General features: G+C 35.9%; 1 protein-coding gene across 1 annotated transcript in view; it reads left to right on the top strand.

Annotated features, from left to right (window-relative positions):
• Positions 1-15,050, top strand: part of PKHD1L1 (PKHD1 like 1) — a 150,854-nt gene that overhangs the window by 71,453 nt on the left and 64,351 nt on the right. The window contains exons 37-46 of the mRNA XM_036830501.1: positions 430-656; positions 1,743-2,727; positions 6,199-6,447; positions 7,155-7,304; positions 8,728-8,902; positions 9,883-10,039; positions 10,749-10,905; positions 12,514-12,593; positions 13,065-13,194; positions 14,211-14,340. Coding sequence (XP_036686396.1) covers positions 430-656; positions 1,743-2,727; positions 6,199-6,447; positions 7,155-7,304; positions 8,728-8,902; positions 9,883-10,039; positions 10,749-10,905; positions 12,514-12,593; positions 13,065-13,194; positions 14,211-14,340 — 2,440 coding nt within the window. The remainder of the gene's footprint in view (positions 1-429; positions 657-1,742; positions 2,728-6,198; positions 6,448-7,154; positions 7,305-8,727; positions 8,903-9,882; positions 10,040-10,748; positions 10,906-12,513; positions 12,594-13,064; positions 13,195-14,210; positions 14,341-15,050) is intronic.

The following is a 15,050-nucleotide window of genomic DNA, read 5'->3' as shown; positions in this document are numbered from 1 at the left end:
TGAATAGGTCGGGACTGCTCTGAGGCTAGAATTTATTCTGTAAAATAAGGGGATCATGTTAATGTTGTCCTGTCAGTCTCCCAGAATCCTTATGTGCCTCAAATGAGATGTTAATGTGAAAAAGTTCTGATACTCTGTAAGTGCCTGAAAATATATTAAAATGTGAGATGATGTGGTTTTATTTTCCCCATAGGGTCTGGCCTTAGACAAATTGAAAAATAAATTAATTTTATATTCACTCTTTACTGTATCATCTTTGTCCAGGTCTTTCTTTTAACTTTGTACCGCCTGGGGCTCCTCTTGTCATTTGGGAAAAAAAGACTTACCAGAATATAAACCACCATCATCAAAATTAGAGTAATGCAGTCTGAAAACAATTCTTGTTTTAGAATTTTATCCATGACTTACAGGCAGTTCTTTTGTCTAAAGGAGGACCCGTGAATTTGCGCTTGGAAAGCTCTGTGACAGGCTGCCTAGCAACAGAACCCCTGTGTGGCCTGAACAGTACCGGGTTTGCACATTCGGATAGATTGCTCTTTGAGCTTTCAAGTTGTTTTTCACCATCTATAAGCAACATTAGTCCATCCATCGGAACACTAAATGAATTGATAACAATTACTGGACGTGGCTTCAGTAATCTCACATGTGCTAATAAGGTAAGAATATAAAGATCTCCTTTTTACTTCTGTATACACAATAAAAGGTAGATGTTTCACCCATAACCTCGTAGTTTAATTTATGACAGCTTAATTGTGATATAATTCACACGCCATACAACTAACCCATTTAACGTGCATAATTCAGAAGCTTTCGGTATGTTCGTAGAGTTGTGCATCCATTGCCACAGTCAATTTTAGAACATTTTCTTTACCCCAAAAAGGAACCCCACAGTCCTTAGATATTACCCCCAACCCCTCCGTACTTCCTGGCCCTAAACAACCCCTAATTTTTCTGTCTCTGTGGATTTGCCTATTGTGAATATTCTTATAAATAGAATCATACAATATGTGGTCATTTGTGACTAGCTGTATTCACTAAGCATAACGTTTTCAAGGTTCATCCATGATGTACCACGTAGCAGTACTTCATTTCTTTTTATGACTGAATAATATTCCACTGCATAGTGTATACAGTTTATTTATCCATTCATTAGTTCATGGACATTTGGGTTGTTTTCACCTTTTTGGCTATTATCAATAATGTAACTATGAACATTTGTGTATGATCATAATTTAGTTTAAGATTAATCCAAGATATGCCTTAATCAGCCCCCAAATTAATTGCATGAATAAAAAGTTTGCACAGGATCAATTTTTTTTAATTTATTTATTTATTGATTGATTGATTTTTTGGCTGCGTTGGGTCTTTGTTGCTGTGCACGGGCTTTCTCTAGTTGCGGAGAGCGGGGGCTACTCTTCGTTGCGGTGCACGGGCTTCTCATTGCGGTGGCCTCCCTTGTTGTGGAGCATGGGCTCTAGGCGTGCGGGCTTCAGTAGTTGTGGCTCATGGGCTCTAGAGCTCAGGCTCAGTAGTTGTGGCACATGGGCTTAGTTGCTCCGCGGCATGTGGGATCTTCCCGGACCAGGGCTCGAACCCATGTCCCCTGCATTGGCAGGCAGATTCTTAACCACTGCGCCACCAGGGAAGTCCCCAGTTTTTAAAATTTAGTTGTTGCTAATACAAAATTTAAGTTCACACTAGAGTAATGTATTGACTTGTTTTCATGTTCATTTTATTTTCAGGTTACAATTGGTAGCTATCCCTGTGTTGTAGAAGAAAGTAGTAATAATTCCATTGTGTGTCATATTGACCCTCAAAACTCAATGGATGTTGGCATCAGGGAAATTGTCACAGTAACTGTCTACAATCTGGGCACTGCTATCAACACACTGTCCAGTGAATTTGATAGGCGATTTGTACTTTTGCCAAACATCGACGTGGTATTACCAAATGCAGGGTCAACTACAGGAATGACAAAAGTGACCATACAAGGCTCTGGATTTGCAGTTTCTTCTGCTGGTGTACAAGTCCTTATGGGTCATTTTCCATGTAAAGTTGTGTCAGTGAATTATACAGCCATTGAATGTGAAACATCTCCTGCTCCCCAGCAGCTTCTGAAGGTAGATCTTCTGATCCACGGAGTGGCTGCCCTGTGTCAAGGGAACTGCAGCTTTTCATACTTAGAAAGCATCACTGCTTTTGTAACAAGAATCTCCCCAAACACCATCAAAGGATCTGTAAAAGTTCTTATTGAAGGAGAAGGTTTTGGCACTATCTTGGAGGACATTTCTGTTTTCATTGGAAACCAACAGTTTAGAGCAATCGATGTTAATGAAAATAACATCACTGTTCTTGTGACTCCTCTTCCGGCTGGAATTTATTCTCTTAGTGTTGTGGTGGGAACGAAAGGCTTAGCTCTGGGAAACCTTACTGTCAGCAGCCCCCCAGTAGCATCTGTCACACCAACTTCTGGAAGCATTGGTGGTGGCACTACTTTGATGATCACTGGAAATGGCTTCTATCCAGGCAACACCACAGTCACTGTTGGGGATGAACCTTGCCAAATTATTTCTGTCAATTCCAGTGAAGTCTACTGCCGTACCCCAGCAGGGACAGCTGGAAGGGTCAGTGTAAAGATCTCTGTGAATGCAGTCGCTTATCCACCTCTGTCATTTACGTATGCCTTGGAAGATACTCCACTTCTCAGAGGAGTTGTCCCAAGTACAGGTACGCCAATACCTGCTTTTTTGGTGTCTTGATATAATATGATCAGTAATATTTACTAGCATAGAATTGGAATAATGTTTACAAATGATTTTTAGGATGTGTTTTTAGACAAACCCTCTTAATCAATACATGGGATTTGAGTTCTATGTAGTCTCTATTTTGTGATTATTTTTTGCACATTCTTGGGATAAAATTTTTGGCCAAATTCCCATTTCTGTTTTAAAACAAAATCCCCATTAACTTCACCTAAATTTCAAAACGAGGAAGAAATAGATGGATACCTGTGGACTAAAATTGGTCATTAATTTATGCCATTAATGTTCATATGACAGAAAATACCTGTTAAAATTCATAAGTAGTTCATCTTATTAACATTGAGAATTTTTTAGAGTACCTTGTTTCCAGGAAACTACAATTGATTATTAACTTATTAACACGACAGAATTCTTTTTAAGGGGGTAATTGGCCCATTCAGGTGGAAAAAATATTATAAAATAGGATTTACTTAATTATTTAGTATGACTTGTTCTTCTGAGCTAAGAATAGATTGAGATGTCTTCCTGATCCTTTGTCATTATGTTATGCTGTTTCTGATCATCTTCAAGCTATTGGAATGCTTATCATCTATGTAATGATTTCTGAAGAGGCAGCTATAGTCTAATGGCTGAGAACATGGCCTTAATACCTGGATTCACATCTTGGTTCTTCTACTTTCCAGTGGTGAAACTTTGGACGAGTTTCTTAAAATATCAGTTTCCTTACACATGCAGATACCTTCCTCATAAGGTTAAAAAATCTCATTCATATAATGCAACTTAAAAGTTTCCTTTAATAAAGAACGTATTAAATGTTGGCCTTTAAAAAAAAGTCTTTGTTAATTTACAGTGCCAGGAAATGTATCAGGTTTGGGTAAGATGTATTCTGTGCCTTCAAGAAGTTTGCTATTGAAATTTTCTTTTAGACATCAAGTTTTCTCATTTAGAATTTTAAAAAGCAAATATTAACAGTAGCAATGGCATACTTCCCCATATATTTGTAATCATTGCAAATGAAGAACTAGATATTGGCATATGTTCCTTATTTCCATGAACCATTTCTGTCTCATCTCTCTTTGAATGTATCTTTCAAAACAATGTATCTGAAGATAGATGAGACTTGTAGACAAGTGAGAACTGAGCTATTGGGTTGGCCAAAAAGTGCCTTTGATTTTTAAGTAAAAATAAAAAGCACATTTTTCATTTTCACCAAGAACTTTATTGAACAACATATTCACCCTTTTGTTCCAACTACTTTTGCCGTTTTTCAGGCAACTCGTAATTCCATCTTCCCAAAACTTTTTATCTTTTTGAGCAAAGAACTGGTCCAGGTGCCTTTTACAGTCTTCCAGGGAATTGAAATTTTTTCCATTAAGAGAATTTTGTAAAGATCGAAATAAATGGAAATCCAAAGGTGCAATGCCTAGTGAATATGGCAGATGAATCAGAACTTCCCAGCCAAGCTGTAACAGTTTTTGCCTGGTCATCAAAGAAACATTCGGCCTTGCGTCATCCTGATGGAAAATTATGTGTTTTCTGTTGACTAATTCTGGACGCTTTTCATTGAGTGCTGCTTTCACTTGGTCTGATTGGGAGCAGTACTTGTTGGAATTAATCATTTGGTTTTCCAGAAGGAGCTCATAATAGAGGACTCCCTTCCATTCCAACCATATACACAACATCACCTTCTTTGGATGAAGACCGGCCTTTGGTGTGGTTGGTGTTGGTTCATTTTGCTTGCCCCATGATCTCTTCTGTTTCACATTATTGTACAGTATCCACTTTTCATCGCCCATCACAATTTGTTTCAAAAGCAGAACGTTTTTGCGACGTTTCAGTAGACAACTGCATGCGCAAAGATGGTCAAAAACGTTTTTTTCCCTTAAGTGGAACCCAAACATCAAAGCAATGAACATAACCAAGCTGGTGCAAATGATTTTCAACGCTTGATTTGGATATTTTGAGTAGTCAGCTATCTCCTGCATGGTATAATGTTGATCTCAATTAATGTCTCAATTTGATCGCTATCAACTTCAACTGGTCTCCCCGACCGTGGAGCATTGTCCAGCGAGAAATCTCCAACACGAAACCTCGCAAACCACTTTTGACATGTTTGATCAGTCACAGCACCTTCTCCATACACTGCACAAATCTTTTTTTTTGCGTTTCAGTTGGCATTTTTACCTTTCTTGAAATAATAAAGCATAATATGCCAAAAATGTTGCTTTTTTTCTTCCATCTTCAATATTAAAATGGCTACACAAAAATTCACCAGTTTTGATGTCTTTTTTTAAATGCACGCTGATATGACAGCTGTCACATACAGTCTAACAAAATTGTTTCAAATGAAGTTAAAGACAACTAAGTGCTACTAGAGCCATCTTACAGAAAAAAACGAACGAACCTTTTGGCCAACCCAATATTTTATTTACTGAAGAGGCAAGGTATACATCACACTTAGAACACTTCCATATGAAAGGTGAGAATACCAGAGAAGAGTAAAAACTTAAGACCTGAAAACATTTTTTAATCTTGTATCTTAAAACTATTCCTAACATGAAAGATCTCATTAATATCTATGGTCTTTAAAATGGCAACTTACATTTCAGTGACACTTACTATGGTCAATTATGTGGTTATTTTTACTGTTACTACTTGAATTAAAAGTAAACTACTATGTGGTGACTCTGCATTTGTAACAAGTTATGTTGATTAATAACTATTCACTTATTATTTAGGTACGTAGGTCTGTGTTTGGATGCCCTGTGAAAAATTCCATGTGTGTAATGCCCTCAATGCTTTTTGTCAAAAGAAGGAAGGAAGGGAACAGAAGGATTGAAATACTTTATTCTATGTACATTTATTCAAGGCATTAACATCAACATTCATCTATAAGTCTTTAAATTAATTCCTTGTTTCTGTATTTACTATCTTACACCTAATTATTTATATATCATAATTTGTTTATCAAGTCATATATATTGAAAATATTTGAATTAAGAAAAATAGTCCATTCATCAGAAGGGTTGCAAATATCAGGAAAGTACCAAAAGTTTTAAAAAGTAAACCTCATCCCTAAATATGCTGTAACCCACCACCCACTGCTCAGGCATTCATTCATTCTTCAGACATTCTAGATCTTCTCTCTTTTCCATTAGCCTGAATTATTAGTAACTTACAACTTTCATCTGTAGAATGGACAGATGTGCTGGAAAATAATGAACACTGAGATAAATATCTTATAATCAAGATACCATAGACTGCAATGAAATTATAGCCAAAATGTATATGACATGACATGTACTGTTGGTATTTATATTAGTTTTAAAATACTGGATATTATTTTGTTTATGTAAGTAAATGGGTATATCTTTAAATGCATGTGCAAGTATTGGAATTTAGGTATATATTTATATGGTTTGCTTTTTTTTTTAAGGTCCTCCAGGGACTGAAATTCAGATCAATGGGTCAAATTTTGGTATTGATATCTTGGAAATTTCAGTGATGATAAATAACATTCAGTGTAATGTGACCATGGTCAATGACACCGTATTGCAATGCATTGCTGGAGATCATGCTGGTGGCACTTTTCCTGTTATGATGCATCATAAGACAAAAGGCTCTGCTGTGTCCACAGTCATATTTGAGTACCCACTTACTATTCACAATATTCATCCAAGCCAAGGTAGGCATGAATGTAACAGAACAGAAATATTTTATATTGTTTCAGTAAACACTTATTTAGAAAGAAACATATTCTTCAAACCCTGCTAAAATGTGTAGTTCCTATAACACACTAAAATATTTTTGTTTATGCATCAAATTAATAAGCATGCAAAGGTATCAATCATTTCAATATATTTGTTTAATGCCTGTATTTCTCTTGTGCTATATAATTTATTTAAAATTTAATACTATTGAAAATGTCCAGGTTATATTTGGAAATTGTTTTTAAATCATGTTTAGATATCACTGGCCTGTAATTATGTCTATCTAAATAAGTATTTTTTTTCTGTTTGAAAATTATTTTAGTGATTAAAAACCTTAAGCACAACCAATGTGCTTTTAACTAAAATGGTAACTTTACATTTGTGTTTTGACTACTCAAATTCTTTGTGGCATTTCTTTTAAATAAAATTTTAGTTCCTAGAAGTAGTTTAAATAAATGACCAAATGTGACATTTACTCAGTGAAGGTTTTAAAAAACTACAATCAAAAGAGATTCTGTTGCACTAATATAATATAATATAATATAAATAATTTCAGTTCTACGAATCTTTTCATTTAATGAAACTTAGTTCCATTTCAGGTGTTAAAATAAAGTTAAATATATATACAGAGGAGGTTTTCTTTTCATTAACTTTGTCTTTCCCTTTTATATGTCTTCACTAGGGAGCTTCGGTGGTGGTCAAACCATGACTGTGACAGGCACTGGGTTTAATCCACAGAATTCAGTTGTATTAGTGTGTGGCTCCAAATGTGCAGTCGACAGACGGAAATCTAATTGCACAACATTATTATGTGAAATTCCACCTAATAATGGTAAGTAGTCAGAAAAAAGAATGGAAGTCTTTGAGAATGTTTAATTTTATAGAGATCACTCTGAATTTCTTTTTTCAATTTTTTGTGTTCATTTGGGACAATTGAATCACCTTTATGAATTTCCTGATTTTAAGCAATTTCTTCAGAATTTTGTTTTCTAGGCTTACAATATTTTCCAAGATTCATGACATTTGGGTTAGACTGAATTGTTTTTAGTAAATTGCAGTTTTTCAGTTTATCACATAAAGAGCATGCCAAATGGAGAACATGTTTTTAGTTCCTATTGGAGTATTAACTTTTCCTTAAAGGGGGCATAGTATAATGGTTATGAGGGTGAACTCCGGTAATTCGTTGCCAAGATTCAAACGCAAGCTGTGTCTTTGGGAAAGTTATTCAAGCTCTCTGTGTCTTAGTTTCCTCTTCTGTAAAATGAAAATGATCACATTAGCCTACTTATTGTGAGGCTTGATAAGTTAATGTATGTGAAGTGGATAGAATGGTATCTGAAACATGATATGTGATTTGCTATTATTATTACTCTTATTTATTTTTACTTAGCGGTTAAAAGCCTGGGCTCTAAGGAGCCCCTGAATTTGTTTTGCCACTAACCGTCACCTCAGCTAAGTAACTTAACTCCTCTCTGTTTCAGTTTGTCCATCTATTGAATGGAGACAATATTAACCCTAGTTCAGTGGGTTACTGTGAAGTTTAAGTATCTGGTATTTTAAGTACACAACAGATTTTAATTATCTAACAAAATTTAAGAAGAACTAAAGAGAATAATATAGATGAATAAAGGATATGGTTTATGTACAAACATTTTTTAAAACATTAACAAAATTTGATGAAGCTTTTCTAAACATTTTTGCTTCTTCCGACTTCTTAAAGAATACTGAAGAAAATGTAACATTTTTGTGACTGGGCTTACTTATCATTTCAACATCAGAGTTTGTATTCTGATTTTTTTTTTTAATGCAGTAACGCTATAAAGATTTGTCGAGGTTTGTTTGCCTTAACAATAGCTCCGCTTCTTTTTTCAGCGTTTTTGTATTGAGTTTTTGTAGCTTTTCTGTCTGTTACCTCGCTTTCAGCTGTCAGAGTGCTTGCTTTTAGCCATTCTTCCTTCCTTCCTCTCTAATTTGCAGTGTTGAATCCTCTAGCACTGGAAAACCAAACAGGCAGGTTTGTAGAATTGTCTACAATAAGAGGCTCTGAGGGAGGATCTAAGGGTTTTTCCCCTGTTGATAATGTGCGTGAATTTTGTGATGTGTTTGACTATTGCTAGAGATCTTTATTACTTCACATAGAGCCTGTGAAAGTGACTTTGGGAAAAGGAAGATGTTATTTAAAATATTTTGGGGTTTTGGACATGAATAAGGGCCTGATGGCAGAATCGAACTCAGTTTGATTCCTCTTATCACAGGCAGGGGACCCAAGCAAGCCTGTGAAGTGAGTGTGGTCAATGGGAAGAATTCATCTCAGTCCACGACTCCTTTTATATACACCATGTCAATGACTCCACTCATCACTGAAATAGCTCCCAAGAGAGGCAGTACAGCAGGGGGCACCAGACTTACAGTCCTGGGATCAGGCTTCAGGTACTGTCTTCACATGCATGTACATCAGTGCATCTTTCCGGACTCCAGCCGTTATGCCTGCTTTCTCGTGCGCCAGGACAGTGTTTGAATATAGTCATGTAAAGTGTACCCACCTGCTCAAAAGCCACACTACATTTACTGACTACATACTCTGTGTCAGGAACCTTTCTAGCCCATAGAAACTTCCTGCCTTACCTTCTTAGATATTGTTTAATACCATTTTATGGCTAGCAGACTAAAATTAGAGAGGCTAAATAACTTTCCTCAGATCTTAGTAAGTAACATCACAAGTATAAATCACCTTCCTGTTATGCTTTCCCCAGAATCTCATCTCCAACCATCATCTGCTTCATTGGCTCAATGAAACATCTCTTCATCCATTTCACTGTAACTGTTTAGGTTCCTTCTTCATAAACATATTCATTATTTTGGCTCAGATTTTATGTACTGCCTTATCATCATCCTTCAAGTACATAAGTTTGACTTCAAAACCCCAGATCATTTAAATCATAGCGGGCAATGTTAATTCCTCAAGTACCTATAACTACCTTGGACTTGTATTTTTACATGGAGATTAAGTTCCAAAGTCTGTGAATGTGACAAAAAATGTCACATAGGCAAGATGATCGCTGAAAGTGTCTTACATAGGTGCCTGCTTGGAGACCAATGTAGAATTTCTCAATAATTTGAACCCAAGCAGTTTTTCTCCAACACTGCAATACTTGCTAGTTTGTACAATTTTATTTCCTGACCTCTTAATCTCTTTGTTTACTTTTTTCTCAACAAATATTTTGAGAATATTTTCTCAACAAAAATTTTGAAGTTTTACTACTGAAAAAAAGTGTCAGTCTGCACTTTGATAGCTCATAGGGTAAGAGCATTATTTTTACAATAATGTGTATGAACAATAGGGTTTGACAGTGTGACCTAGAAATTTGAGAAAAACGTCAGTGTTTTGTTTTCTTTTTTTTACTTTACAGTGAAAATATACAGGATGTTCTTGTTACCATAGCTGAAGCCAAATGTGATATTGAGTATTCCAACAAGACATATATCATCTGCATGACAAATGCCCACACCCCTTCAGGGTGGGCTCCAGTGCATGTCAACATCAGAAGCATCGGCATGGCCAAACTGGTAACAGTGCTGTTGGGTCGAGTAGTCTCAGCAATAGAAAAACTAGCCTTATGGGAGGTGAAGTAATTGGTAATGGAGTTGCTGGTTTTTTTTTTTTTGGCTGTGTTGGGTCTTTGGTGCTGCGCATGGGCTTTCTCTAGTTGTGGCAAGCGGGGGCTACTCTTTGTTGTGGCACGCGGGCTTCTCATTGTGGTGGCTTCTCTTGTTGTGGAGCACGGGCTCTAGGCCCGCGGGCTTCAGTAGTTGTGGCACGTGGGCTCAGTAGTTGTGGTACACGGGCTTAGTTGCTCCACACCATGTGAGATCTTCCTGGTTCAGAGATTGAACCTGTGTCCCCTGCATTGGCAGGCGGATACTTAACCACTGTGCCACCAGAGAAGACCCATTAATGGACTTTTTACTTTGTTAATGTCTCCAAAAAATAACTAAGATGTGACTATAATAAATTTAAAGTAGATTATTTTTTTTTTTTTGCTTGTTACTAAAATTTTATTAGTTCAGACTTCTAATTATTATGGATTGCAGGGTAATTGGTAATAGCTTTTTTAGTTTTTTATTGTGAAATTAATCAACAAGCAGCTCTAACATATTTAAAGTAGGTTATACTTAATGAAAATGTTCATTGTTTTAGATTTCTTCATTTTGAGGAATTAAATGAAGAATTGTGATAAAACCTCTAAATTTAAAAGTCTCTCATGTTCTATTACAGGATAATGCTGACTTCCTATATGTTGATGCTTGGTCCTCCAACTTCTCATGGGGAGGAGCGTCGCCCCCAGAGGAAGGCTCACTAGCTGTTATTACAAAAGGACAGACAATTCTGCTGGATCAAAATACCCCTATCCTGAAAATGTTGCTTATTCAGGGTAAATTTCTGAAAATCTGTTTATTAGACCCTGCCTGTGAAATGGTTCTGTGAAGTTAATTTAATCAAAATTCATGATGATGAACACCCATAGTTGTATCATGTTTTGAATACAGAGTGTAGTACTGAGTTCTTTAAATTGAGTATTATAATCAATTTGTGGTTATGAAATTTTTTATTGCGTTGCAACCAGAATCTTTTAATGAAATAGAATAGAAAATATCTGAGTGTACTGCATCTTTTATATGGGTAAGCGTCTTTTAAAGTCAAGTGTTTCATGAAACTTTTGTTTCAATAACTGTGTGTGTGTGTGTGTGTGTGTGTGTGTGTGTGTATACGCCAATGCACATGGAGTGGATTACAACAGTAAAAAGGTATTTCCCATTTAGAAAAACACTAGTATAGTGGGTCCTAGGGGTTATAAAAATCATAGAGATTTGTTAAATTCTATACTTAATGACCCCCCTGACTCCTCTTGTATGCTAGGTTGTGATTTAACCTTTGCCTGTGAACCTGCTTTTTTTCAACTGTTACTGGAAGTTCTCTCTGCTTCTTAATATCCTTTTTTTTTTTTTTTTTTTTTTTTTTAAAGATTTATTTATTGATTGATTGATTGATTGATTGATTGCTATGCTGGGTCTTCGTTTCTGTGCCAGGGCTCTCTCTAGTTGCGGCAAGCGGGGGCCACTCTTCATTGCGGTGCGCGAGCCTCTCACTATCGTGGCCTCTCTTGTTGCGGAGCACAGGCTCCAGACGCGCAGGCTCAGTAGTTGTGGCTCACAGGCCCAGTTGCTCCGCGGCATGTGGGATCTTCCCAGACCAGGGCTCGAACCCGTGTCCCCTGCATTGGCAGGCAGACTCCCAACCACTGCGCCACCAGGGAAGCCCAATATCCTATTTTTAATACAGCAAGCTAAATAACCAGAACTGTGACAATTGTGTGTAAAAGAAACAATAATTGGCGAGAGTAAAACACTTGAGGCTTTAGTATATAAACTTTGCCATAATGGTTTTAGCTGTTCATAGGCCTTTGCATTTTGTTTTTGTTTTAACTTCTGGGACAATAGCAGTGTTTCAGTAATTTGAAGTTATTAACTATTGAACCTTTGGAGAGGTAAACTTTCACTGTCCACAAATTTACATCAGTCTCTTAAAAAATGTATCTCAGCACATTCTTTAATAATGCTAATCAGGCTATAGCTGTTGCTAGTGCAAATTAGTGGAAATTAGTTCAAATTAGTTCAGAGCTAATGTTGGCATTACAATAATTTATAAAAAGTGTTTTTCTTTTATTTTAATTTTTTGTTCTTAATTTATATTTTGAGGTCCTGTGTTTGTAGAACTAGAATTCATGTAGCTGCACTATTTAATAGCATTTAAAATAACAAATGATCAAGGGGGAATAATCTGCCCTGGGGTTTGATTTTCTAGCAGCTCCCTGGGTCTCGTCTGAAGTTTTTATACTTCATGTTGCCAAAGGGCTGAAGTAAAGTGACATGCATAGTGACAGCAGATAGGAATAAGAAATTAAATTTTAGTGTATAATTTAATAAATAGCTTTTAATAAGAATATTCCTTGTGATATATTTCAAAATTGTATGGTTTTTAGGTGGAACTCTAATATTTGATGAAGCTGACATTGAACTTCAGGCAGAAAATATTCTAATTACAGATGGAGGCGTTCTTCAGGTATACGAGAGAACTTGATCTGTATTCATTGCTAACCTCTCCATTTCTTTTTAAAATATTATGTGTAAAATGGACAGTTAATTATGCTAAACTCTCACTAGTTTATCTTTGTGTAGGTCTCTGTTCTTAGCATAAAATCTTTGTTTTGGATTTTAAAAGTCCCTAGAATATTTTTGTGCTTTTAATAGGAAGATAAAGCATATTTTCATAGAGCAGAATTTTAAATAGAGCAGAAAAAAAAATTAGCTCTGAGATGTAGCTAAAGTCAATCAGTATACTTTCCAAAGTTCTGGCATAGTATATTTGGCTGACTGGAAAATGTAAGGTTTATCTTTTGGAGGAAAGATACTGAGAATGGAACAATTGATTCTCAAAAGAGAGGGGAGAAAAGAAAAGAATTTGCTTTTGGATGATTAGAGTTGTGGATAATGAGTTTTACTTTCTGACTGATGCTTGTGAAATCCCTTGCAGATTGGGACGGAAGCCTCCCCATTTCAACACAAGGCGGTCATTACCTTGCATGGGCACCTGCGATCTCCTGAGCTCCCGGTATATGGCGCCAAAACACTGGCTGTGCGGGAGGGAATCCTGGATCTGCATGGTACGGGCCGAAAGGACTCAGGGAACTGGTCCAGGAGAGACTAGCCAGGAGGCCAGAGATAATCCTCCTGATAACTCTTTTTAAATGAAACCTTGCCAAACTTCTCCTGTCTTTACGTGTTCCCTCTTTACCCCTCTTTATCTCTTCCCTCCTTTATCCAGGTTAGGTCAACCCCTACAGACCACCAAGACTCACAACCAAGGTCACTCCTAGGAAGCCCTTCCATCACATCCTTTGCCTAATTTAGCACTTGAAACAGTTCATACTGATTGTTTTCTTTATTCATCTATCTAAACAAAAAGGCATTAAGTCTAGAAGCAGAAATTATAACTTCTTATATTTGTATTTTAAAATGGGCTCTTTCTAAAATATAACTATAAATTTATATTTGCACTGTTCTATATATATACTGTGGAAAATTATCAGCAAATAAAAATGATTATGATCATGTTTGAGCTATCAGTGTAGCATTATCTAAAGGAAGCATGGTGTGAATCCTTTTTATATGAAGTCTTCTATATTGCAATAATCTACCTCTTTTATAAGTTTAGAATATATGAGCATGATACCCCATTATGATCATAAATGTCCTACATTATGCTAAATATATACACTAATAGAATTTTCAGAAATTTATACATTTCATTTGTCTCCAGATTATCAATTTAAGTAATTCCTATCAACAATGACAAAGATAATAGGCCTCTGCCCATTTTATCAGTAGTATCACACCATTTATATTGAGTTCATATAAAGAAGATTATCATAAATGGGATATGTCATTGCAGAAGGATTTTTTAAAAACTTATAGACCTATACATGTTATTACAAACCTGATTATTACTTTTATAAAGCAAGCACTCTAAATGTTTCTTTTTTGAGAAAGGTATAAGATGCTAAGGTAAAATGAACTTTCTCAAAATTGATTCAATCCAGGAAAAGATTAAAATGCATAAAACTCTTAATATCCAAGAAAACACATCTGAGGAAATTCTCGGTTTGTATGTTGGCTCCAGGTCTGCCTGTTCCTGTGATTTGGACTCGTTTGGCTCATACTGCAAAGGCAGGGGAAAGGACTTTGATTTTACACGAAGCAGTAACATGGAAACCAGGAGATGAGATTGTAATTGCAAGCACAGGACACAGGTATGATGTCTTCTGGACCCGCTAATTTTGATTTAGCATAGAGATTTTTTTTAAACTATGTAAACAAGGGATGATTCAGAAGGTCCACAACTACTTAATTTAAATTTGAAACCTAGAATAAAGAAGCATGAACAGCCAAATAGGTATTTGATAAATATTAACATTGGGTTGACCCCAGTGTGTTGAGTTTTCAGTGACTGAATTTACCATGAGAAAAAGTATAAATATATACTAATAAAAGATTTTAGTCATTTTCATGGTTAAGTTCCCATGTAAGATTTCGTTTGACAAAAGCATTCTGCTATTAAAAGTCAGTTGAAAACCTCTGAGTGAGAGCTTTAGCTAAGTACATCAATGCATGCAAAAATGTAAATGAGCTTCTTTGTTTGGGGCCACCAAATAACACATTTGAAAGAAGCTAGTGAACTCTTTCTTATCTTACAGTCTTGGCAGTGGCTCCCATGGAGCAAAATTGTTTGTAATGATTGAATACAAGGGAGGAAATTATAGTATGAATGATGATTAACGTAACCTTTTACATGTCTGACATTTTACAATCGAAGCTGCTTATGACCCTTAATTTGTTTAATTATATATTTTAGCAAATAAGAAATAAAAAGAACAAAACTAATACAGCTACACCAAGAATACTGGTGGGGAGAGGAAGCAAGAGGAGCCTTATTTTTGCTTTATTGTTCAAATTATAAGTA

The sequence above is a fragment of the Balaenoptera musculus genome, chromosome 17, assembly GCF_009873245.2.
Source record: "Balaenoptera musculus isolate JJ_BM4_2016_0621 chromosome 17, mBalMus1.pri.v3, whole genome shotgun sequence".
Taxonomy (NCBI): Eukaryota; Metazoa; Chordata; class Mammalia; order Artiodactyla; family Balaenopteridae; genus Balaenoptera; species Balaenoptera musculus.
This window is presented reverse-complemented; position numbering and strand designations above follow the sequence as displayed.